At 44.8% G+C, this 24,924-nt stretch overlaps 1 protein-coding gene across 1 annotated transcript in view; it reads left to right on the top strand.

Moving 5' to 3' along the window:
• PHF12 (PHD finger protein 12) overlaps positions 1-24,211 on the top strand; it is a 38,738-nt gene extending 14,527 nt beyond the window's left edge. Inside the window, exons 3-15 of the mRNA XM_063110172.1 lie at positions 5,402-5,474; positions 8,072-8,465; positions 9,761-9,881; positions 11,485-11,617; positions 13,374-13,538; positions 16,187-16,345; positions 16,935-17,730; positions 18,973-19,098; positions 19,826-19,969; positions 20,868-20,966; positions 21,626-21,708; positions 22,450-22,588; positions 22,934-24,211. Coding sequence (XP_062966242.1) covers positions 5,402-5,474; positions 8,072-8,465; positions 9,761-9,881; positions 11,485-11,617; positions 13,374-13,538; positions 16,187-16,345; positions 16,935-17,730; positions 18,973-19,098; positions 19,826-19,969; positions 20,868-20,966; positions 21,626-21,708; positions 22,450-22,588; positions 22,934-23,268 — 2,767 coding nt within the window. The 3' untranslated portion in view covers positions 23,269-24,211. The remainder of the gene's footprint in view (positions 1-5,401; positions 5,475-8,071; positions 8,466-9,760; positions 9,882-11,484; positions 11,618-13,373; positions 13,539-16,186; positions 16,346-16,934; positions 17,731-18,972; positions 19,099-19,825; positions 19,970-20,867; positions 20,967-21,625; positions 21,709-22,449; positions 22,589-22,933) is intronic.
• Positions 24,212-24,924: the final 713 nt, after the last annotated feature.

The raw sequence follows: 24,924 nt of genomic DNA, 5'->3' as shown, positions 1-24,924 counted from the left end.
ACTCTCCCAAGTGAGCCACAGGCCATCCCCAACTTCACTGTCCTTAAAGGATCACTGGCTGACTTACCATTTGCTGAATAGCTCTGAATTATGAAAAGAGAGTAGGGAAAAGGCCATTGTCACCTTCAGGTACCAAATGACCTGACTTCTGAGGCTCTTGGTTGATTCTGGTATGCATGAGCAATTGAGTCCTATGTGGGTCTATATGGCAAAAATCAGTTGGTAGTTGATTACATGTGGTCTCATTACTATGTTCCTTTCATCTTGTCTCTAGCCTGTGATCCCTGAAAATAAGGACCATGTCTGAAATCCCAGCTTTAGCACATTGCCTAGCATAAAATAAGTGTCCAATAAATGTTTGAGTGGATGAATAACTTTGGTCCTCTCTCTCCCCAAGACTATATATATTTTTTTTTTCTTTTTTCCTCATGACTTGCCAAGACTATATTTTTTGATGGGCTAGAATGATAACTTGTTTGCTGTGTATTCATCCTCCAGTGTTGTACCTAGTGCATTAGTTAGTAAGCAATGGGATCTCAATAAATACTGACTGACGTAGAAGGAAATGTTCAGCCTTAGGGTTAAGGAAGGTACCCTGATGAATATGGCACTGCCTTCCACAAAAATAAGAGAACTACTAAAGGTTGTTGTTGTTGTTGTTGTTGTTGTTGTTTTTAAAAAGATGACCGGTAAGAGGATCTTAACCCTTGACTTGGTGTTGTCAGCACCAGGCTCTCCCAAGTGAGCCAACCGGCCATCCCTATATAGGGATCCGAACCTGTGGCCTTGGTGTTATCAGCACCACACTTTCCCGAGTGAGCCCCAGGCCGGCCCCCTAAAGGTTTTTGAAAAACAGCTTGGGCTCAAGATTTGAAAAAGCCAGGAAACTTTTATTTGGGTTCCAATTTTACCGGCTCCATGGCTTTAGATAAGTCTGTTTCCTTACCTGTACAATGGGAAATAAGAATTAATTATCTCACAGTGTGATAATGAAGATCAAATAAGAGCACCTATTAAAATACTTTGAACTGTAATACACTAGATGTAAGATGAAGTTGTCACTCTGCTATTCTGGGCTTTAGCGATTAGGAAGCATAGTGATGTCTTTACAAACAGCATTGGTTCATTATAGTTAGTATCTTCATGGTTTTCACTGCTGAGCAGCAAAAACTCTGATAGAGTAATCTCAGCATTACCTGACTTTTAATTTTTAATGATTTCCTTTTATAGAGGATGGCCTCCAGTACCCTATCTTCATTGATATATGGGGTTAAGAAAGAGCTGGGGCAGAACCTTATTTTCCTAGACAGGCATATCATGATTTAAAGACTCTGGCATGCATATAATTGTTTCAAAATTGCACACTAAGCTTATGGGAACACCATGCTTATGGGAACACCATTCTTATGGGGAAGGAGCTTTGAGATGGGCAGTGGAGGTGGGAAAGCCCTCAGAATGAGTACACGAGTACCCTGAGGCTTCAGAATCTCCTTTCTCCCTGGAATCCTTTCCCTATTATAGGCAGTATTTCTGTGATATGCAGCAGAACAGCCTCTCTTAGAACTGGTTCCTGAGCTTACCCCAGTGACAGTCTGTCTTTCCTGGAGCCATTTCTTGAATCCTTTTCCTGTAGAAATTCGAATTGAAAAGCTACCTTCTAAATACCTTGAAAGGAATTGGTTGTAGCAGAGAGGAAACATGATCATGAGAAAGCTTTATGATGGGTGGCAATTCCTATGTTCTAGTTATGTCCATAATGATTGTTTTCTAGAAACTTAGACCTTGCTTCTCATCTTAGCTATTACTGCCTTCTCTCAAGACACCACCTTTTCAATTTTGTTATTTCAAGGTGCATGCTCATCTCTAAGAAAGCCCCAAATTTTGACAACTAAAGAAGTGATGGCCTCACTCTTTTAAATGTTCTGTGTTCCTCCCAGGGACAAAAACTCAGAGTTTGCTGGACTACTCCCTAAACTCAGCCCCCATCCCACACTTTAAGGCAGACCTAACAAAAGGAGCTTGTGGCCGTAATCTAAAATTCTGAGAAATGTGTGTTCTTAAACTTGATATCTCTAAAAGTGATCTTTTAGAAACCAGCAAGGAGCTACTTTTGAGAGCCTCTTAATACAAGGTTTAAACATTTCACCCCTATGTTAAGAAAGAGGAAAAATCAAGTTGTTTAAAGAAGATAAAAATGAGTAAGGGTGGGATGGTTCAGTATGAAGTTGATGTTTGCAAGTATGGACTTTGACTCCCATGTCTTTTTATTGTTTTGTAACTTAGAAAAAACTTAAGTAATTTCATGTGTTGTTTTTTGTGGAGTTTTTTTTGTTTGTTTTTTGGGGGTTTTTTTTGGCAGCTGGCTGGTTCAGGGATCTGAACCCTTGACCTTGGTGTTACCAACACCATGCTGAAACCAACTGAGATAACCAGCCACCTCATGTGTAATTTAACCACCAAAATAAGGGCCTGCCCAATGGTATTACCTTGCCTTATGACTTTGGAGGAATTATACTTACTTCCTAGAAGCTCATTCTTTTAGTGTTCCCTAGTGCTTTAAAGCTTTATTGAGTATCTACTACATGTCAGGTATTGTCCTGGGTGTGGCAGTACAAAGGTAAATGAGGCATAGAGAAGGGGATTCAGGTACATAATGGTTTGAGTATAGTGTGGCAAGGAAGTGCTGTGGGGAACCAGGGGCTGTTTCCCCACAGAGAAACAGAGGAAGATTCCTGGAAGGAAAACCCAATTTGAGTTTTGAAGGATAAGGAGTTCACCAGGTAAAGGAGTAGGGGCAGGGTTGTATGGTTGTGAGTAGCAGCTCTGGAATGAGCAGAAAAACAGAGGTGAGAAACAGTATCAGCTGTGTAAGGAGCCAGCAGACTGATAGAGCTGGAGAAAGAGTTAGGGTTCTGGCCATAGGGATCTTATCTGCAACACTAAGGAGTTTGAACTTTATCTTGTAATGGAAGGGGCAGTGGTACCATTGAAGGACTTTTTAATCAGGAGAGTGATCTGATCAGAATTGTGTTTTAGATAAATTATTCTGCCAGCAAGATGGGGAATAGATTGAGGGAAGCATGAAGGCTGGCTAAGACACCACTCACATATCGGTGAAAGATCTAAGCTTCTACCACCATGCCTTGCCCTTCTCTGCTTTACATGTTTTATGTAGGATATCTTGGTACAGAGCCGGTGGGCAGATGAAAAAAGATGAAAAACAGAATCAGAAGTGACAGCCTTCAGGGTTAATTTTAATGTGACAGCTGCTGAAGCATAGCAGTCTGTAGGCCTTTTAAATTACGTGCATGCATTTCATTAGTTTGGATGTGGCCTGTTGCAGAAATACATTGGAAAGAACTAGGGAAGATTTTACAGGTGACATTTACCTATGGTCCTCCTAGGACTTGGAGACCTGTCCCAACAGGCCACTATGTCTCCAGCTTCCTGCTTCCTGTTAAGCATCCTCCTGAGATTCCACTAAGGAAACAGGGAGGAAGGGAAGCAATGAGCTGTGTAGGCTTAGTGGGCGTCTGACATGTATGCTCAGGGATCCAGGGAAGCATGGTGATGTGGGAGGTAGGAAAATTTGCCAAGCCAAGTGCTGTTTTGAGCTAGAAACAATAAAACGACATAGGATTAAGCCCTGAGACTTAAAGGATAGTCCTTGCATGTTGTAAAAGTACTCACATATTCCTTTTTTTTTTTTTTTTTTTTTATACTATTTCTCACATTCTTTGAAGAAAACTTTTCTCCTTACCATTCTCAGTAGGTGACTTCTAAGAACCAAAGTTAGGAATTTCTTAAGTATTCTATAGAGTGGTGGTTTCCAAGCTTTGGTGTTCAGCAGAATCATCATGAGGACTTGTTAAACACAAATTGCTGAGCCCCACTCCTAGAATTTCTGATTCAGTCAATGTGTACTGAGGTCTCAGAATTTACATTTCTAATAAATTCCCAGATGATGCTGATGATGCTGATCTGGGAGCACACTTTGAGAACCACTATTATGTAGGCTTTATAAATGTGACCCTCTTAAGGATTTAATAAAGTGCTGTATGGCTCTTGGTGTAACCTTAATGGAAAACAATGACCTAGAGGATCTAGGTGTGCCAGCCCTACACACCTCTAGTTTTGATTCAGTAGTATTGGCTTACTGAGTGACTACTGTGTACACAACCTCTATGTTATAAAGAGGGAAGAGATCCGGTCATTGTTTTGGTCCCTCTAATAGAAGAAATTAGAGAAGTGTCACACAAGGCAAAGCATGAGAAGTGTCAACAGAGAACTAAACCATGCAGCACAAGGTCCATGATATATGAGTAATCTGGAAAGACCTCATAGAGAGCTGTGTTTTGTTATCTATTGCTGCATAGCAAACTACCCCAAAACTCAGTGGCTTGAAACAGAAGCTAGTTGTTATCTCTTACCATTCTGAGGATTGCCTGGGCTCAGCTGGGTGGTTTTTCGTTCCATGTGTTGTTGGCTGGGACTGTAATCAATTCAGAGATTCAACTGAGCTGAGCTGCCACGTTCAATATGACTCACTCAGATAGCAGTAGTTGGTGTTGCCTTTTGGTTTGGAGTTCAGCTGAAGCCGCTGATTGGAGCACCTCAAGTCTTCCACGTGGCCTCTCACAGCATGACAGCAGGGCTCTGAAATGGAACATTCCAAGCCTATAAAAGTGGAATCTGCAGATCTCTTAAGGCACATCCTTCGAAGTTACAACAATGTCACCTCTGCTGCATTCTATCGGTCAAAAAAGTCACAAGACAAGCCCAATTCAAGAGGAGTGAAATGGACTACTTGTGGATGGGAAGTGGAGTAAAGAATTTGCAGCCATCTTTAATTCACCACGAGTTGATTGAGGCAGGTCTTAAAGGATGAATAGGCTTTTGACAGGCATAGCTTTCTAAAAGAAGGGTATTCTAGAGGAAGAAATAGCAAGTCTTCAATTTGACTGGCGGGAGGGTACTTGAAGGGGGCCTGGGAAAATGTAACGGGACTGTGTGACATGGCTTTGAACAGCAGATGCAAGAGCTTGGACTTAACAGATTTTTCAAACAGTGTGGAGGACCTCAGTGATTTTATTAGCATGGTGCAGAGTTTGGGAATGACTCTCCAAGCTCTAAACTAGTTCTTTATACTTTTTCCTGTAAACTCAGTGTAACTCTGGATTTGTCTTCTTTTTCTAAGACATGGGAAGGGGTGCTCACTCCTTAGGTTATTATAAATGATGCTGAGTAAGCATTTTGAAGGATGAGAGAACCCTAGCAGTGCTGTAGGACTGGCCAAAATCGGAGTTTAGGGACATGCAGCTTTGTGCCAGGCCCAGCTAAGCTTTTTCCTGCTGCATCAAAGGGTTAGTTACTTAGCCTTGCCCTTGTCTTTTCCCTGCAGTAACCCTCCACTGAGTGAAGAGATGTTGCCTCCTGGGGAATGGATGTGTCACCGATGTACTGTTCGCCGAAAGGTAATAATGCTGCTTCCTGAAGGCTTTGCTCAGAATGCCAGATCTAGAGCACTGATATTGTAGAGCTAAGATGGCCTGACCCTGAAGGTGTTTTCATCCCTTCTTATTGTCTCTTCCAGCCTCTAGAATCACCCTACTCTCCCCATGGTGACTCTGGAATCCAGTAAGGTCTAAAAATCCAAACATTTGCTGCTGAAATAGGCAGAAGAGGTGTGTTAATTTACTGAGCCATGTTCAGTCACTAGTGACAGGAGTAGTCTCATCTCCTTGTTGACCTAATAAGTGGCCTGAATGTGGTGCCTTATCCATGGTTGAAGAAAAAGAAGACTGCTTCTGCAGCTTGATGGAAAAAGGATTTTTCTCTGACCCAAAGGGTTGGCCAGGCGTACTGTGGGGAGAGGATTTTGAAACCACTTGTTCCCAAGTTGCCTAATCTCTCTTTAGCTGCCTTCCCTTGGTTTTGATAATTCAGTATTGGCTTCGAGAACATGGTTCGTTATTTTCCACTTCGAGAATTTTTGTGGGGTGCAAGAACTAATTTCTCCCTTATCAAAAAAGGAAGTAGGTGTGTTTACACCCAGATTATGATTGGCCCAACCCTCAAATTATAGGCCATGCATTAGAATTTATCTGTGAATTGTAAACCATTCCCTGCCCTCCCCCCACACTAATTATACACAGAGCAACTTTCCTTTGTTGTGACATCACCTCTGTTTTCCCAGCCCCTGAACATGATGTCACAATGAATGATGACTTCCTTGATTGCAGAAACAGGATGAGGAGATGATTAAGAGATTGTGGTTTATGTGTGTAACAGTTTTTAGCCTTTAAAAAGAAGGTAAACAGGCAGACATTATTTTTCAAATGTGAGCACAAGGGTTCCTGTTAAAAAGCAAGCCAAAGTCAAATCAGCTACCTAACCACAGCTGTAGTTCAGTTTCTCCTGAAGTCCACAAACCAGGCTATCCTCCAGCCTGTCCACCTTCTGAGATCCTTTCCTGTGCATCCCCAAATAGATTAGAGCAGGACCAGTTAGAGGCATCTGCCAGTCAGAAGGCCTTTTAGAAACTCTCCACTCGAAGCTAGACTTGGAAGGATCAGAAGGAGCTGAGGGAGAAGAGATGAAACCAGGAAAAAGAAGGTAGAAAAAAGGGACTAACATTATGTTAGTGCCCATCATATGCCAGGTGTTTTACTTATGTTGTCTCATTTAACCCATACATCCATCTAAGGGTGCCAGTAGTAGATTTCCATTTTAGAAAGGAAGAAACTGAGATTCAGAAATGAATAACTTTCCCAAGGACGAATTGACAGAGTCAAGATTCGAACCAAATTCTGTCTCATTCCAAAGCTCTGTTACCTCTTTATCAGTTTTCTAGAAGCAGAGCTACTTGCTGGGGATTTTAGTATGCCTTTTTCTGACATAGAGTGCTTCTCCTGAGATACTGCTCTACCTGCTTTCATATGGACCTCTGCCTACTGGTGCCAAATCTGCCCTTTCGTCCTCCACCACCACCACCACCACCGCTATTCTCCTTTGGCCTTCTGTATTTACACTGAAGTGAATTGAAATGATACATCCTGTGGGTCTCATCAACCTCTGATATTCAGGTCCTATCATGATTTCTAGTGGAAGCTAGATGTTCCCCCCAACTCAGAGTCACCCTTTTGCATATATGGCCTTCTTTATCACCACCATATCCTTGAGAGGACGAGATGGTGTTACTAGTCTCACTTTACAGATGGGAAAATTCCTGCACCAGCCTGAGTCACCCAAGGTCAGAGGGAATCAGTGGCAGAACTGGGACAAGATCCCAGATCTCCTGACTGGACCAGTGTTAAACCTTCATTTGACCAGTCTATTTGGAGTCCTAGAGGAAAATATATTATTAGTTACCCACTCCTACAGTGAACACTTAGTCTTTTTTCCATTTTCCCACATTCTAAGAAGTGTCACTTTTCAGAGTTTTAGTTAAAATTGAAACATTGAAAGCCATCTTTCTTGGACACCGTGATTGATGGTCGCTCCCCTCCACTCTCCACCCCTCCACCTTGTAGTGCACCTCCATACCAGCAGTCAACCTCCCTGAACTGGAAGTTCTACTTGCCTGTTTTACCTTTTACCTTTGCTTTTGTGGACTGACTTTATTTTGAGCAAAGTTTTCTAAACCATTCAGACGGTCAAGATGCTCCAGGGCAAACTACAATGATCTCGTTGATTTTTCACTATGTTATTCTCACTATTCTCAGTTAGTCTCACTAAATTTATTCTCATTGTGTTAACTTTTTAGCCCCTTGACTTATACTTTATAGATGTTGTGTGTCATGTGATGAGTTACAGTTAATGGTGTATGATTTGCACAATTGTTCCTAACTTTTTGTGCTTTCTGGTGATTCCCTGATTCAGTAGTTTTGTCACTTTAGTTCAGTTATAATTGTGTGAACTTGAACAGACCAGTATTCCAAGTCCCCAAGTGGATGATTCTACATAAAGGATTTTAATAATTTTGGTTAGTGGTCTGGCAGGATTTTGTATCACCCATCTCTTTCTATTTTGTGATACTTTTCATGATGGGCCCACGTATTCATTTGCACAGAAACGAGAACAGAAAAAGGAGCTGGGCCATGTCAATGGACTGGTGGACAAATCTGGAAAACGGACTACATCCCCCAGCAGTGACACTGACTTGTTGGACAGATCAGCGAGCAAAACTGAACTCAAGGCCATCGCCCATGCCCGGATCCTGGAAAGGAGAGCCAGCCGGCCTGGCACGCCTACGTCCAATGCTAGCACAGAGACCCCCACCTCTGAGCAGAATGACGTGGACGAGGACATCATCGATGTTGACGAGGAGCCAGTAGCAGCAGAGCCAGACTATGTGCAGCCCCAGCTAAGGCGGCCCTTTGAGCTGCTGATTGCTGCAGCCATGGAGCGGAACCCCACCCAATTTCAGTTGCCCAATGAACTGACTTGTACCACTGCACTACCAGGTTAGCCAAACCGTCGTCATGTCCCCTCTCCATCCCAGCTCCCCCAAAGGATTATTGTCCATCAAAAGAGCAGTGCTACCTGAGGGTCACTGTCATGGGTTCCTGTTCCTGGTTCTGCCTGGAGTGATCCTTGAAGGTTTTAGCTATTACAGTACTTACTCAATTTTCCATTTTAAACTACTTTCCTGCTCCTTCCCAATATTTTCTCTCTTTTTTTTTTTTTTTTCTTTTGAAGAAGTACTACATTTACATGGTTCAGAAATCAAAAAATATAAAAAAGAGGTTTACAATGAAAATGTTCCTCCCATCCCTATCTGCCATAAATAACTACAGGTTGGTTCTTGTTTATCCTTCTAGAATTTCTTTGTGCATATATAAGCAAATACAGGTGTATGCTCATTATTTTCCCTTTAAATAGCATACTAGATAATACTGTTATACATCTTGCTCTTTTATACCTCACAGTATGCTCTAGAGGTCTTTCCATATTAATATAGAATTTCCTCAGTTTTTTAATGGTTGTGTAATAGTGCATTATACAGATGTGCCATAATTTATTAACTAGTTTTCTATTAATGGACATTTAGGTTGTTCCTAATCTTTTGTTGCAAGTGGTAGTGCTTCAACTAATAACTTTGTAAATACATCATTGTGCACATATATGGATGAGTGTGTGTATCTATAAGATAAATTCTTAATATTAAAGTTGCTGGATCAAGATTATGCATTTATAGTTTTGATAGTTGTTACCAAATTGCCCCCCCACCCTTTTTTTTTAAATGAAATCATGGCTTCTACTTGATACCACAAGGCTTCTAGATCTTTTTTTTTTTCTTCCCAGAAAAAGTGAAATTGGCAGGCTCAAGAAGGAATCATATGGAATCAAAACTTTTCTGATTTATATAAAAATGTGGTAAAAATGTAGTCTTCTTCAGCTGCTTCCATAGAATAGTCTTTGTTAACCATTTGATTTGGGCATTTCTATTTCTTAGGTTGCCAGTGTCTAACCTAGGTTTCTGACCATTTCATGTTTGCAAAACAGATTTGTTTCTGCTACAGAAAAGGTGACTTCTGATCATGGTTCTGATTTATGTCTCAATCACCTTTTCTTTCCCTTTCTCATTCTTTTTTCTCACTTGAAACCAGCCCAGGGGGGCCTCAGAAAGAGATTCATGTCTACGTCATGGCACATTCTTTTGCTAAGATCTATTCCTTTAGATCTTAATGTTGTTTCCATATTCAGGCCAGGAACTCTGAAGCCAGGGATAGTTCATCACCACCAATTTCTTTTCTAGGTTCTAGCAAGAGGAGAAGAAAAGAGGAAACCACAGGGAAAAATGTTAAGAAGACACAGCACGAGTTAGATCACAATGGTCTTGTTCCCTTACCAGTCAAAGTCTGCTTCACGTGTAACAGGTATTTTCGTCCTCACCCAGGGTCTCTTCCTCATATTCAGCAAATGATGCTTTGTCTCTCTTCCATCACCTCTTTCAAACCATGTATGTTAAGTGTGGACAGCCCATATTCTGATGGTATGAGTACACAGAGACTGACTGATTAATTGACTGACCAGAGCCTTGAACATGTTAACAACAAATGCCCTGAAGAATATAGTACAGGACTACTGTTTACTGTGTTGATAGAAACTGGAACAAGAGGAGTTGGACTTAAACTGAAGCATGAGATGTTTAGACTAGCTAGCAGGAAAAATTCTGGCCAGAAGGGACAAAAGGTCCCTTAAAAAGAAACACATCGGGCCGGCCCGTGGCTCACTCGGGAGAGTGCGGTGCTGATGGCACCGGGGCCCCGGGTTCGGATCCCATATACGGATGGCCGGTTCGCTCACTGGCTGAGCGTGGTGCTGACGACACCAGGTCAAGGGTTGAGATCCCCTTACCGGTCATCTTTTAAAAAAAAAAAAAAAAGAAAGAAACACATCTTTGGGGCTGGCCCATGGCTCACTCGGGAGAGTGCAGTGCTGATAATACCAAGGCCATAAGTTCAGATCCCTATATAGGGATGGCCGGTTAGCTCACTGGTTGAGCGTGGTGCTGACAACACCAAGCCAAGGGTTAAGATCCCCTTATCGGTCGTCTTTAAAAAAGAAAAGAAACGCACCTTTAAATCACTAAAGGTGAACTTAAAAGTCGTACAAGTATCCATGGTAATCAGTGTGCATCAGACTGGATGACTTCCAGAAACCCCAAGATACCCTAGCGTATCTTCCCTGAAACACTGGTTTCCTTCAAATAGGATCTCCTTCGTGACAGGAACCAGCTACTTCAGTTATTGAAGTTGGTCTTGGCTTAGGTGTGTTAGAAGAACTATTTTATGGTCAAAGCAGGATAGCAGGAGAAAATACCTATCAAAAAGAAATGTTCCATACCGACCTGCAACCAAAAACCAGAAATGTTTCACAGTGAAAGCTGTAGGGAACTAGATGGTAGAGCAACAGAACTCTGAGCCAGGATACATCATTGCTTCAGTACAAATCATAATGGGCATTTTGCTAAGCCTCCTCGCCTTGAACCGTGCTTACATGAATACATTACAAAATCATTTTCCCAGCACACCTCTCTCTGGTTGTCAGTTCTGCCAAGTGCTTCATGCAGAAGAAAAATCTTTTCTTGTTGTAGTTAATACTCTAAAAAGGTTGGTAGTGGTTTTTTAAGTGAGGTAGTTGCTCTCTTTTAAGGAGTAGAAAGATCAGAGCAAAGTTGGCTGTCTTCCCCCAGTAGATATTGAGCATTGATCATTCCTGCTCTGACAGCCACTTTAGCCACTCCAAATAAACATTCACTTCCCCAGAAGACACATTCTTCTTAGAAAAGAGAATAATGGAGAGCCTGGTGATAGCTCCCAAATTCATCCATCTTCCCAATCATTAATGTAACAGAATCACTGGGGGGGGGGATATGGGAAAATGTTTGGATTAAGCAGGAGAGGCTGTTCCGCAATGCATAGTTAGTTTGAATTTTCCCATCTCACCAAAATAATGGCCTACGTCCCTTTTTTGCAGGAGTTGCCGCGTGGCCCCTCTCATCCAGTGTGACTATTGCCCCCTCCTGTTTCACATGGACTGCCTCGAGCCACCGCTCACTGCCATGCCCCTGGGCAGATGGATGTGTCCGAATCACATCGAACATGTGGTGGTAAGCACAGCAGTGTCTATTCAGTCCTCTACAGGCACAGCTGGGGCATGGACCGAGTCAGTGGAAAGCATATTAAGGTCAGCATTGTGCCAGAGTTCACTGTAATCTCATAGATGCTGGTTTCTGCCAACCATCCTACTCAAATTCTGATTATTTTGACATACCTCAGCTGAGCATTTTGCCTTTTCCCACAATACATTGTTTTTGCTGCACAGGCCGACTTAACCCTCTAGTGCTTGGTTGGTTGTGAGTAATTTCTCCCACAGTGAATAAAGCAGTTGATGTTACAGCCATAAAAAGGGAATTTATTATTTATTAGATCCAACCCGAAGGAAATAAATGATTGACTTTCTGCAATACATGTGTTCCAGCCACCAAATGAGGTTCTTTCCCTTCTCTTGCTTTGTTTAATTCTTTACAGCCACCTTGTGATGGCTCATAATAGGTGTTCAATAAGTTAGTTGTTGAATGAATGAATAATGTAAGGGTCCTATTACCTTATCTCCCAGGAGACTTGGGAAGGTTTTCCAGACTGCTTCCTAGGGCTCGAACAGAGCTGTCGTTTGCTATGTCCAAAGAGGTTGAGGACATATCCTAATAGGCAAATAGAACAGTCACTCACAGGTTGAATGGGGGAGGACTTCAGGAAGAGGAGCTCCCTCATAAGAGCGGCCTTTCTACTACACATTGTCTATCAAATGATGATAACCATGGAATTACTGTTGACCTTTAGCATGGCAATGTGCTTCCAACCTTACACTGAGGGGAATCTCAGTTAAAGACCTGGACTTGCACACATGGAAGAGAAAAGTTACTTTGCACTCTTCTTTTGACTTATGCCACTCAGAAAGATTTAACTAGGAAGAAGCTTCTCTCTGAGGCTCAGTTTGAGTGTCTTGTTTTGCTTCTTGCTGAACCAGAAAAAAATAACCATAAGCACTTTACCCAAATATCAGTCTCAGAGCAACTTTCCAGCAGATGAGAGTTGGTTAAATTTTAATTACCATTTAAAGGTTTTTGCCTGATTTACTAATTAGGAAGGTACCGCAACACATCCTTCCTTTTGCATGAAGTGTAGGGGACCAGATGTAGAAGATGAAAAGTAGCATATTTTCTCTACGCCTTATACATGCTATTGCAGAAAATCTTTTCTTCTGTCCCTTTGGCCTCTCAGAGCAGTCCAAGGTTTTTCCCCTGCCATGGAGGAAGAACTGATATTGAGATGGATTCGCTAAAACTCCCTGGTTCATGGAGTAAAGGAATAGGGTGGGGCACACAGGATTCTGGTTCTGACCCAGCTGTCAGCCAAGCTCCTATGTAGGGCACAGTCTTGCTTCCTGTGAAACAGTCCCTTGCTGGGAAGGGAATCTGGGTTTTTTAAAGGCCAAGGCCTGTGTCTCCTCTGAAACCTGTGCTGCTGTTAGGGTACCCTAACAAAGGGTGCTCTGAACTAGAGCAGAAGACTGTCAGAGCTGTATTTGGAAGGGTACTTCTTGGCTAATTCCCTATTTACTGTCCTCCTCAAGCCTCTGTAGGGAATAGGAACATAACAGCTCTCCTCCACTGATTAGGCAGAACTGAGGGGGAAAGTATCATCCATGTTCCCTTGCCTTCTGATGGGAGTGCTGACATCCTGGTCCCTGACTAAAGGAACCCATTTGGCTGAGAGCTAGTTTTCAAACCCAGAGAATCGGGTTAACTGGGAGGTAGGTGCCTTTTGAGGCTCACCACAGGGTTGTATCTGCTTTGTCCCTAGCTGAACCAGAAGAATATGACGCTGAGCAATCGGTGCCAGGTGTTTGATCGTTTCCAGGACACCATTTCGCAGCACGTTGTCAAAGTGGACTTCCTGAACCGAATCCACAAGAAGCACCCTCCTAACCGCCGTGTGCTCCAGTCGGTCAAAAGAAGAAGCTTGAAGGTGAGTGCAGGCAGGATGGTGGTCTCTGATTGCCTTCATGGGATAAACCAGAGGATTATTGTCCCAGTTTTACAGAAAGGGAGACTGGAGCACCAGAGATTTGTCTGTGGTGTCTCAGCAAGTAATGAACGTGACCTTACATTTTAATACTTGATTATTAAAACCCCAAGTAGACCTTCAAAGCTGTAAGTCTCTAGTTCTTCAAAGGATAAGCACTGTTTAACCCATCCCACCAAACCTACATGTGCCCTGTTGTTACTGTCACCTCACCTGACACTCATCCTGTCTGTTCCTGTTAGATGGCCCCTGTTCCAGAGCTATCTGGTGAGTTGAAGATGGGAGTGATTAAGCAGAGAGTCTTGTGGAAAGTGAGGAGCTATTCCCAGCTGAGGAACTTAAGAAGAAAATATCTAAAGGAGAGTTAAATCTATTTTTCCAAGCTGCTGTTAATATATCACCAATACTCCAATACACCAATTGTAGCATGGCTGTAATAATACCTACCATTTGTTTGCACTTGACAGTTGCTAAAATGTGTCACAGAAATTGAAAGATTTCCCTCATTGAAAGCATCTGGTGGTGTTGAAGATATTTCTCGCAAACCATTCAATCCCCTCATTCAGTTATCCTAGAGGACCCAACACTATATACCCATATATAAACTTGATTTTTCTATTTTGAAATAATCCCATGGACAGGCCTGTGTGCCAACGGAAACCAGCAATTCTCAAATATGGCCACTTGGCGGCAGCCGTACTTTAAAATCAATCACACCACTTCCACCACCTCCAGTGGGTGTCAGCACTAGCAAGATGCAAACTGTTGGAAATTGTACAGCGAGCTCTTAACTGGGTAAATGTTTATACTTAAATGGAAAAGTTTTCTAAAATTAAATTGAAAAATGTTTTTGATTGGGGGTAGGGGATATTAGAGATGCCATGCCTCATTCCTCAGTTAACTGAATCCAAAGGTAATCCAGACTATGTAATTCACTGTGTTGATTTGGAAGAGAGCCTGGCCGCTGAAGTGAACAGGCCAGGAGGCCTTGATAAAATCCAGTTGTTGTATGGTACCTCCTCCCCTTTTTAAATGTTTCCCTGTTCTTGAAAATTTAAGGGCATGAGTTGCCTATTTTGTACTTGTACAGTTTAAGAGGGAAATGAGGACTGTAGCACCTTAGGACAATGGCAGAGAACCCCAGCTCTCTGCTAGAACATTGGCCTTTACCCTTGATTACAACAGTGCAGGCAAAATCTGCTGAGAACTTTATATCTTTGCTGGGAGTTCCTCTTCCACCTACCTCTCCACTCTTCCTCAGGGGACAGCCTTAGACCAGTCCACTGCTCCATTCCTCCCCACTGCCATTCCTGGGTGATCTCAGAAAGCCCATGGCACCAGCTAACACTGATATGGTGATGACTCTCAACTCCATGTTCCTTGACTTTCTCCTTGTATCCAGATTCATTTCTGCCTTCCTACCCCACAAATACCTCAGTCTCAACCTGCCTAGGACCAAAAGTCCTCTACCTCCAAATCTGCTCTTCCTTCTGTTTCCTATTTCAATGAATTACAGTGATCTCTACCCAGTCCTTCAAGCCACATTTCTGGGAACCATTTTCAGCTCCTCTTTCCTTATCCTCTATAAGGACTTGTCCACCAAATCTGTTAGTTCTGTGGATGTTTTCCAAATCCACCAAGTGCTTTCACATCCCTGTGCCTTACATGCTGCTCCCCTTTATCTGCCTAGATGTTCCTTCTCAATGTCCAAGTCTCAGCTAAAATACTGACTTCCTATAAAATCTTCCCTAATCCCAAGCTCCTGTCCCCCAAACTAAAATAAGCACTTTCCTTTATGTTTTTTTAATAGCACCTTAGACATGCCTCTATTCTAGGACCCATTACATTGTATTGTAATATTTCTGTGTTTATGTCCCCTCTAGAGTGTGAGCTCTTTGAGGGCGAGGCTTAAGTTTTACTCATCTCTGCATCTCTAGGACTTGGAATAGTACCCAGTCTCAGGAGGTGCTCAGTAAATGTTGGTTGAATGTATGAATGACTCTTTGCTTGTGTGGCTCTTTCATCGGAGTGTATCTTCTGTCTTTGTGCAACAAAGAAGTCTTCAATTGTTTCATGAGTCATGAATGAATGGATAAAGAAAATTAACACTGATTGAGTGCTTATCGTGAGCCAGCCCTCATGCTGAGCACTTCCACCAAGAATGTGACCTCATTTAACTTCTTATCTCTCAGTTACTGCTTACCCACCTTCCAAACTTAACACTGAGCAATAAGAACCTAGAGTACTAATCTGAAGCCCTGTCCAGTGTCAGTCTTACACTTCTTAGGCCAAAGCAGAAGATAACACACGATGGTTTCTAGGTTCTGCAGGCCTTAGACCTTGATGAAGAAAAGTGAAGGCCCTTCTTGCTGTTTCCATTTCTGTGCCTTTTCAGGCCATGTGCATGTGTCAGAGTCAAAGAGATATGGGGGACACAGAGCAGTTGAAGCACAGTGAGCCTCCTTGTCTTCTGTGGACCCCAGAGTGGATGGTCACTAGCACGACAGACAGAACAGCATGCCAGGGCAGAATCAACCAGACGTGTTGTTTGCTATCTCCCTCTCCTTCCTCCTTCTGTCTATCCTGAACAGGTTCCCGATGCTATAAAATCTCAGTACCAGTTTCCACCCCCTCTCATTGCACCCGCGGCCATTCGGGATGGGGAGCTGATCTGCAATGGGATCCCTGAGGAATCACAGATGCACCTTTTGAACTCTGAGCACTTAGCCACCCAGGCAGAGCAGCAAGAGGTGAGTGAAGGCAGAGCTGGGGTTCAAAATCCAATCTTCTTCCATCTCACCACAGCTGCTGTTGGAAGTAGCCTCATTGTTATTCCCATCTCCATCCTCTCTCATCTCCCCAATCCCCCAAGAGTTGAGTATTCCCAAGAGAACCTCTGGCTCAGATCCCAAAGGCAGAGAGAACTACAGAATCACCTGGTCTGCTTCTCTCCATCGGTCCCTCAGTGCACTGTGAGATGGGCAAATGTATATTGTAGAAAGAGATGAGTAGACCCATAGAGAGGTTAGGTGATAGTTCTGGACATACAGCAGGTGCTTAGAGTACTTGCTGAGCATTGGTCTCAAGATGATCCTTAGGCACAGAGCCAAAACATAAATCCCAAGCTCTGCTGACCGGGGTGTTGCCTGCCGACTATAACAAGTCTTGCTTGGGAATGGAAATGGAATCCTATCAGGAGTCAAATACACCTTTTCTGAGCATTCACGATGGGACCTTGGAAACAGTGCTTGTCAGCTCTGCTGTGGTGCTGACCGCTGTGGCAGGAAAGACCGGCGTCTCCCAGGGCTCTCACTCTCCTCTCCTCTCCTTCCATTGCAGTGGCTCTGTAGTGTTGTTGCGCTCCAGTGCAGCATATTGAAACATTTATCTGCTAAGCAGATGCCTTCGCATTGGGACTCTGAACAGACAGAGAAGGCTGATATTAAGCCTGTTATTGTGACTGACAGCTCAATCACCACCTCCCTGCAAACAGCTGATAAGGCACCTACACCTTCCCACTACCCCTTGTCCTGCCCGTCAGGGATTAGCACCCAGAATTCCCTGAGCTGCTCTCCACCTCACCAGCCCCCAGCTCTAGAGGACATCAGCTGCAGTTCTTGTGCGGAAAAATCCAAGAAAGCCCCTTGTGGGACTGCCAATGGGCCAGTGAACACAGAGGTGAAAGCCAACGGCCCACACCCCTACAGCAGCCCCACTGATTCCTCGGACCCCCGGCGACATCCAGGCGCTAACAACCCCCTACCAGGCCTCTCACACCGGCAAGGCTGGCCCCGACCCCTCACGCCACCAGCAGCTGGGGGGCTTCAGAACCACACCGTTGGCATCATTGTGAAGACAGAAAATGCTACTGGCCCCAGCCCTTGCCCCCAGAGGAGTTTGGTTCCTGTCCCAAGCCTGCCCCCTTCCATTCCCAGCTCTTGTGCCAGCATCGAGAACACCAGCACTTTGCAAAGAAAGACTGTCCAATCACAGATAGGACCTCCGTTGACAGATTCAAGGCCACTGGGCTCACCCCCAAATGCCACCCGGGTGCTCACTCCCCCTCAAGCAGCAGGAGATGGTATCTTGGCTACAGGAGCCAACCAACGATTCTGCTCACCAGCACCATCATCAGGTGAGTTCTGCTCAGCCTCAGGGTGATTTGAAATAATTTTATGCTCTCCTGACAGACGAGACTTAAGATTCCAAACACACTTATATCCCTGTGAACACTTCAGAGGACTCTGATCTTTGTATTGTTTGTCCTCCTCCCATTTCTATAATAGAAGAGTACCTTAACGTGTCCCCATTTTATAGATGGGACTGCTTAAGCTTTGAAAGCTTAAGTGATTTCCTTGAATGTGACGGGATTGGAAATACAGCCTGGGTCTCCTGACTGCTTCCCACACCTTCTAGGCCTAGTCTGCCTCTTTTGTTCTGTCACCTTAGAAGAAGGCAATATGTTCTCTAGAACCACTGTGGTCAGCCTGAGATTCTGGCTAATAGCCTTACTGTTTCATGATCCACACAGGAGACTAAATCCACACCCGATTCAAATTCTCAGAGACAGCTCATCTGAGGAACTTCCATGTCAGGGAAGCAGGGCCACTCCACAATAGGCAGGAAGCACTGCCTTTCATAATAGCTGCAGAGTGGGATACCCACAGAGATTGGTCTGGCCCTGAAGCTTCTCCTGAGGCCCCATGCCAAAGGGCAGTTCCTTAGTCTATACTTGGCCTAGCGTGGACCTGCTCTCTCAGCTGTCCCAAGTCAGCATTCAAGACCTTGAGGTTGCTGACCCCAGCATCTGAACCAGGTTTCAGATGCTGCTGGAACCCCCTGTGGTCTCTCCCGTCTGAACTGAAGCCGGCCTCCTAGTCAGCTGGGAGTCTCGGTAACCAGGTGACTGTGATTTCTCTGCATGGGGGCCCCTGGTCCCAAGATGGCCCTACTCTCTGGCTATTTTCTTGTCTCTGTTTATCTTTTAATACCAGCATGGATAGATTTTGCTATCTGCGTGAGTCATATTTCAGTAAGCAGGAACTGCAGGGGCAAGCACCACTTATTTAAGAGTAGAGGTAGCAGGGAGGTGGTCATGGCCCAGAGAATGAAGCTACCCCACCACTTTCCCCAGAGCAGAGGATCACAATGGTTCTCAGTGCTCTGGAAACTCCTGCGTGCCCGGGTGCGTTGTCGTTCCATCTGCCCTTCCTCACCACACGTTTTTAGCTCTAGGAGTTCCAGAGCCTATGGGTTGAGAATCAAGAAGGGAACATCACCTTGGGTCCGAAATCCAGACCTGTCTCAGCAGTAGGGGATTGGACCGGTGGGTTTCCCTCAGGCGACGTAAGTAACAGTCTTCCTGCTCCGTCCCCAGATGGCAAGGTCAGCCCCGGCACGTTATCCATAGGAAGCGCTTTAACCGTACCCTCTTTCCCAGCCAACTCTACTGCCATGGTGGACCTCACCAACTCACTTCGAGCATTTATGGATGTCAATGGAGGTGAGTGAGTGAGCTGCTGCTGTTCCACCATAGTGCTGTTCTAGTGCAGCATTCAGCTCATTTCAGAAAGGGAAAGAGGGGATGCCTGATCTCAGAGGGCTAGGGACATGGGGATGAAGAGTTCACTTTGGGTAGAGGAGTAGGATAAGAAAGCAAGCTCCTTCTCCTACCTCTGCCTTCTACGTGTGCATATACACTTAAAGATGAAGGGACAACAAGAGCCCAGCTGAACCAGTGAGAAAAGAACAAAATCACTTTAGGCAGATCATCCAGACTTGCAGAATAAAAGCAGGAGCCTTGCTCCCAAAAGGCAGGGCCTCATGTGTGGGAAACCCCCAAAGCCAACGAGAACAAGGATAGATCTTGATTTCAGTGAACAGAGGGTGGGTAGAAAGTTTAAGTCTCAATATGAGACATCCAGGCCCTCCCCCATAGATGGGCAAGTGGCTTATTTTATTCTGTCTTTCTAGGACCACTTTACCTAAAATTAGTGTACCAAACTACACAAAGCATCTGCACAGACTGCATTGGGGCCCATCTCTCACTGCAAATACCAAGTGATATGCCTGGCTTTGGATCCTAGCACTACTCTGTACTCAGTGCTGTTTGAGCAAAAATCACTTGGCTGGATTTTAGAAATGCTGAACTATTTGCTATGTGACCATTATCTACCCCCACATTCCATTTCCACCTCAGTTGCTTTTTAATCTTTCTCTTTGCTTAATAGAAATCGAGATAAATATGCTGGACGAGAAGCTGATCAAGTTTCTGGCCTTGCAGAGAATACATCAGCTTTTCCCCTCCCGGGTCCAAGCTTCACCAGGCAGTGTCGGGACACATCCGCTGGCTTCTGGAGGGCACCACACAGAAGGTGTGCATACACACGCCTGCCACCACACACACGTGAACAGCCACCTCACCTCCTTGCAGAATCTCAGCTTTCAGTATCTCAAACCTCCTTGTGTGCATTTAATGAGCTTAATAAAGCACCATGGGTTTTTTTTTTCTAAGAGAGTGGGAAAGAGATGGCAACCACAGCTTTCTGATCAGACTCGAGGAAGTCTGCTATAATTTTCATACAAGTCCACTTTGAGACACAGCAAAGCAGCTACCAAGTACCTGTGGGTATATGGTGTGCTTTCTGCTCAATTGCTTTCAACTGTTTGAATTAGAGAGATTTCCCAAGAGGGAATTTTTGAAGTTCAAGGTGAGAAATCTCTGTAAGAGTTGGCTAGCCTCTTGGAAATTCTTCCCAAGTGGTTAACTCTGCTTTGGATATCTCTGAGCATTAGCCATTAAGAGCATTGCTGCTTCAAAGTGTGGTCTCCAGACCAGCAGCATCAGCATCGACTGAGAGCTTGTTAGAAATGCAGAACTCAGACCTACTGAATCAGAATCTGCGTTTTAACAAGATCCATAGGTGATTCAGTGTATTAAAGTTTGAGAACCACTGGTCCGTGCTTTCTTCTGTTTTTCCATATTCTCCCTGTAGTATCAGCTGGAATATTCCTGATAAGCCAACCAGCAGCCCAGAATCTTAAAATATGACTATCTTCAAAGATAATCCTTCTTGCCCCGTATTGGAAATGCTGTGGGTAGGGAGAGAAGTTTCTTGCTGAAGCAGATCAGTGTCAGATGTGAGTTTGGAAAGATGTCATCCAGTGGGATTTTCTCTAGGCCATGATCCAAAGGTCCAGGTTTTGTTGGTTTATGTTTGGGTCACAGGTTCAGTGTTTCTGAATGATCCTATCTCTATGTTTGTCTTATAGTGCAAAGAAAGGAGGTACAGGCCCGAGCTGTGTTCTACCCTCTCTTAGGGTTGGGAGGAGCTGTGAACATGTGCTATCGAACCCTCTACATCGGGACAGGTGAGCCAGCCAGGAAGCTGGGAGAGGCACTGAATCTGTTCAGCCCTAAAGGTCAACATCCTTACCCACGGAAGCTAGAAAGGGGTGAGGGAAGCCCTTTCCAGAGTTGACTGGTTTAACCCAGTGGATGTCCAGACAAGAGAGACTAAGAAAGGAGATGATCAGGTGCTTGTCTTCCCTTGCTCAGGCTCTTTTGCTTTGTCTGTGCCCAATGTGACATCAGCAGAGATGAAAGTCAGCTCTGACTGCTGCTCAGGGAGGCATTTTAAACACTGCATGGAAGGCCGGGAGGAGAGGCCAAATGCTTTGTCCCTGGAGGTCTTTGAAAAAGTCATGGACTCACACATACCCAACTTTCAGTTAGCCATATATCTGGTACAGAAGGACAGATTTAGTCTGAAATTTTCCCTTTCTCTTTAGTACCCTCTGGATAGCAGCCACATGTTCTAAAGCAAATAACTGGCAGGGACAGCTGTTCTTTAGCAGGGGGTTGGAAAAGCCATCAGTGTTTGTTCAAAAATATAAGGAGAGGGCCCTGAGCTATCCACCCCTTAAGGTCTCTCCAAGCACCCACCCAGAAGCTAACTGCTTCCCTTACCTCCTCCACATATATACTTACAGTCTGTTTCCTGCCTTTTTCTCTGCCTCCTACCTTGCAGGAGCTGACATGGATGTGTGCCTTACAAACTACGGTCACTGTAACTATGTGTCTGGGAAACATGCCTGTATATTCTATGATGAGGTGAGGCATGGGAAGGAACTTTCCCAACCTGAGGCCTCTCCCGGGCACTAGGGTTTTGTTTAGTGCCGAGGGGGGAGGGGAGAGGAGAGGGTGGCCCTTTCCTTTTCTTGCCTCCCTGTCATTCCTGGAGAAGAGTCTTGATGTAAAAGGGCATCCTACCATGGCTACCCCTAGGAGCGGGTCTACCATTTCTCCTGAGGTTGGTCACAGGCATAGCAGGGAGAGCCCACTCTAAAGCAGAGGAGGGGAGGGGCTGGCCCATGGATCACTCGGGAGAGCATGGTGCTGATAACACTAAGGCCACGGGTTCGGATCCCATATAGGGATGGCCGGTTAGCTCACTGGTGGGCATGGTGCTGACAACACCAAGTCAAGGGCTAAGATCCCCTTACCAGTCATCTTTAAAAAAAATAAATAAATAAAGCAGGGGAGGGGACCAGCATAGAAGAAATCCAAGCCCTGTGGGTGTGTCCCTGTGAGTTTCATCATCATGTGCCAGTGAATGTCATTATCAACAGGAGCCAGTGCTGAGGGGACAAAGTAAAGGGGGGGGGCACTAGGAAGGTGGGCTTTCCCGAAGAGCCCCATTCTGAAAGGATGATGGGTGGGGGGCATTATGGGCTCCCCTAAATGAGAGCTCCCTAGGTAGAGCAGCACAGCCTTCTCTGTATATCCTCTCTCCCCTTAACCCTAGGCCCCTCCCAGCAGACCACACATCTTATCTCCCCTCCTCCTCCTTAGAATACCAAACATTATGAGCTGTTAAACTACAGTGAGCATGGGACAACGGTGGACAATGTGCTGTATTCGTGTGACTTCTCTGAGAAGACCCCGCCAACCCCCCCAAGCAGTATTGTTGCCAAAGTGCAGAGTGTCATCAGTAAGTTGGAGCAGAGGCCTGTGGCCACAAAGCTAAGGCCCCAGTCAGGGTGATTCTGACTTGGATGCCAATGACCTGCTGTCTCTTGCCTTGCCAGTCCTGTTGGCCAAGTTCTCCTTGCTCATGGGCCCTGGGAAGGCCACGGAGAAGGATGTGCTGAGCAACCACATATGTGTACACACCTATTTGGGGGCTTCAGACTCCACCAGCTCTTTTTGAGTGTTCCTCACCCATAGTCATGTAGCAATTGGAGTGGGAAGAGATGCAGGGGCCCAACCCTGGCACACACCCAGATGGGTTGGCTGCTCATTGTTCCTCCCCTGTGACCATCCCTTTTATTCCCAGGGCGCCACCGGCACCAGAAACAAGATGAAGAGCCAAGTGAGGAGGCAGCCATGATGAGTTCCCAGGCCCAGGGGCCACAGCGGAGACCCTGCAATTGCAAAGCCAGCAGCTCAAGCTTGATTGGGGGTAGTGGGGCCGGCTGGGAGGGCACGGCCTTACTGCACCATGGCAGCTACATCAAGCTGGGCTGCCTGCAGTTTGTCTTCAGCATCACTGAGTTTGCGACCAAACAGCCCAAAGGCGATGCCAGCCTGCTGCAGGATGGGGTCTTGGCCGAGAAACTCTCTCTCAAGCCCCACCAGGGCCCTGTGCTGCGCTCCAACTCCGTTCCCTAGGGCTGGCGGCCTCCCTGCCACGAGCCTGTACACCTACCCAAGACTCCTGCAATGCAAAAATGTACACAAACCAAGCCCGGGTGTTTTCTATACTCTACCAGAACCCCTTCAACTACAATCTTTGCATGAAATGAAGAAAACCTTTTGACTGTTTTTTAAAAATCCTTTTTTTTTTTCTCAAGTTCTAGGGGGCATTTGCACATATATTTGTACTCAACATTTCATGGGAAAGCGGCAGACCCGAGCTGAGGAACAGCGTGGGCAGGGAGGGGAAGACCCATGGTCTGGACACTTCCTCCAACACAAACCCTTCCCTACCCACCTCCTGCTCCTTCCCCCTCGCCCGCCTGGCCCGCCGTTGTAAAATAATCAGAAACTTGTTCTATTTTGTGGCAGTGACAATAGTTTTATATTAAAAGAAAAAATACAGTTTTCATACAGCAAAATCTATACAATATCATTGTTTTATTTAATATAAAGATTGCTACCCACCCTCCTTCCATGGTTCCCACCCTCCAAGTTATTTTCCCTTTCTGCAGCGGTTGCACTACAGGTAGCTACTGTGTATTATGGACAAATGAGAAATGAATTCTTTTTCTGGCTGTCCATCTATTTTATTTCAAATAAGGAAAAGTGTATTTGGATTTTGTGTAAATACATCTAGTGATGACATTTTTTCAATGTTTTTAAAAACTGTGTACAGTACTACATGTGGTAGAGCGTTTTCTCAAATTGTCTATTGTAGCAAAGACGTTTTTGTCGTAAACCTGTTTTGTCTCCTTTTTTTTGTTCTCTTACCACTTCTCTCCTCTTCCTCCCACCCCTAGCTCCCTCCTCTCCCCCCACCCCCACAACTAGTACCAATGTACATAGTAATTGTAATGTTTTAGACTTTACAGAAACTTTCCTGTATTCTGTATATAAAAACCAAAAATACTTCAAATTATGTTTTCTGCCTGTCTGTCCTACCTGTCATCACACTTTAGAGGGGACCCTCCCTGAGATCTGAGTCCAACAAGTGGGGGACCCTTTGAACAGGTCTAATTCCCAGGTACACAGTCCCCAAGGGAAGTTGGGGAAAGAGGAGAGGTGTTGGGAAAAGGTGAGCCTGAGGTGGGTAGAGGACAATGGAAGGGGAGTGGTGCATCTGCTAAGGAGGGATGTTTTTCTGGAGATCCCTGTCTAGTATAGAGGAATCCAGTCTCTAGACCCAGCTGTGCCACTTCTAGTTATGTAACTTGTAATCGCAACTGCTCTACAACTGTTGTTCCTCATCAGAAGGCAAGTCTACTGCAGTACCTTAATTCTAAAGCCCTGTGGACCCTCATTAAAACAAACTATCCTTTCCTCCTCCCAGACCTTAGTGAGAAACTCCAGGAAGTTTTCCTGAGGACATTCTCCTACTCCTTAGAGAGCATCTCTGTGTCTCCCAGCATTATTCAAATAGTTGGTACTTGTTTGTGTATCAGGATTTTGCCTCAGGGATAGAGAATAAATGTTCCATGCCCAACCTCATCCCGCAGCATCTACAACTGAACCCTGAAGCCACGGTGTAGCTAAATAGGAAACTTCCCCTGAAATCTGAGGTCTGCCCCTGGCTTCCATCTACCCATCTAGCTTTGTCTCCACCACTCTGCCCACCCTGCCTTGATGGCT

Source organism: Cynocephalus volans, chromosome 10 (genome assembly GCF_027409185.1).
Source record: "Cynocephalus volans isolate mCynVol1 chromosome 10, mCynVol1.pri, whole genome shotgun sequence".
In the NCBI taxonomy this organism is placed as follows: Eukaryota; Metazoa; Chordata; class Mammalia; order Dermoptera; family Cynocephalidae; genus Cynocephalus; species Cynocephalus volans.
This window is presented reverse-complemented; position numbering and strand designations above follow the sequence as displayed.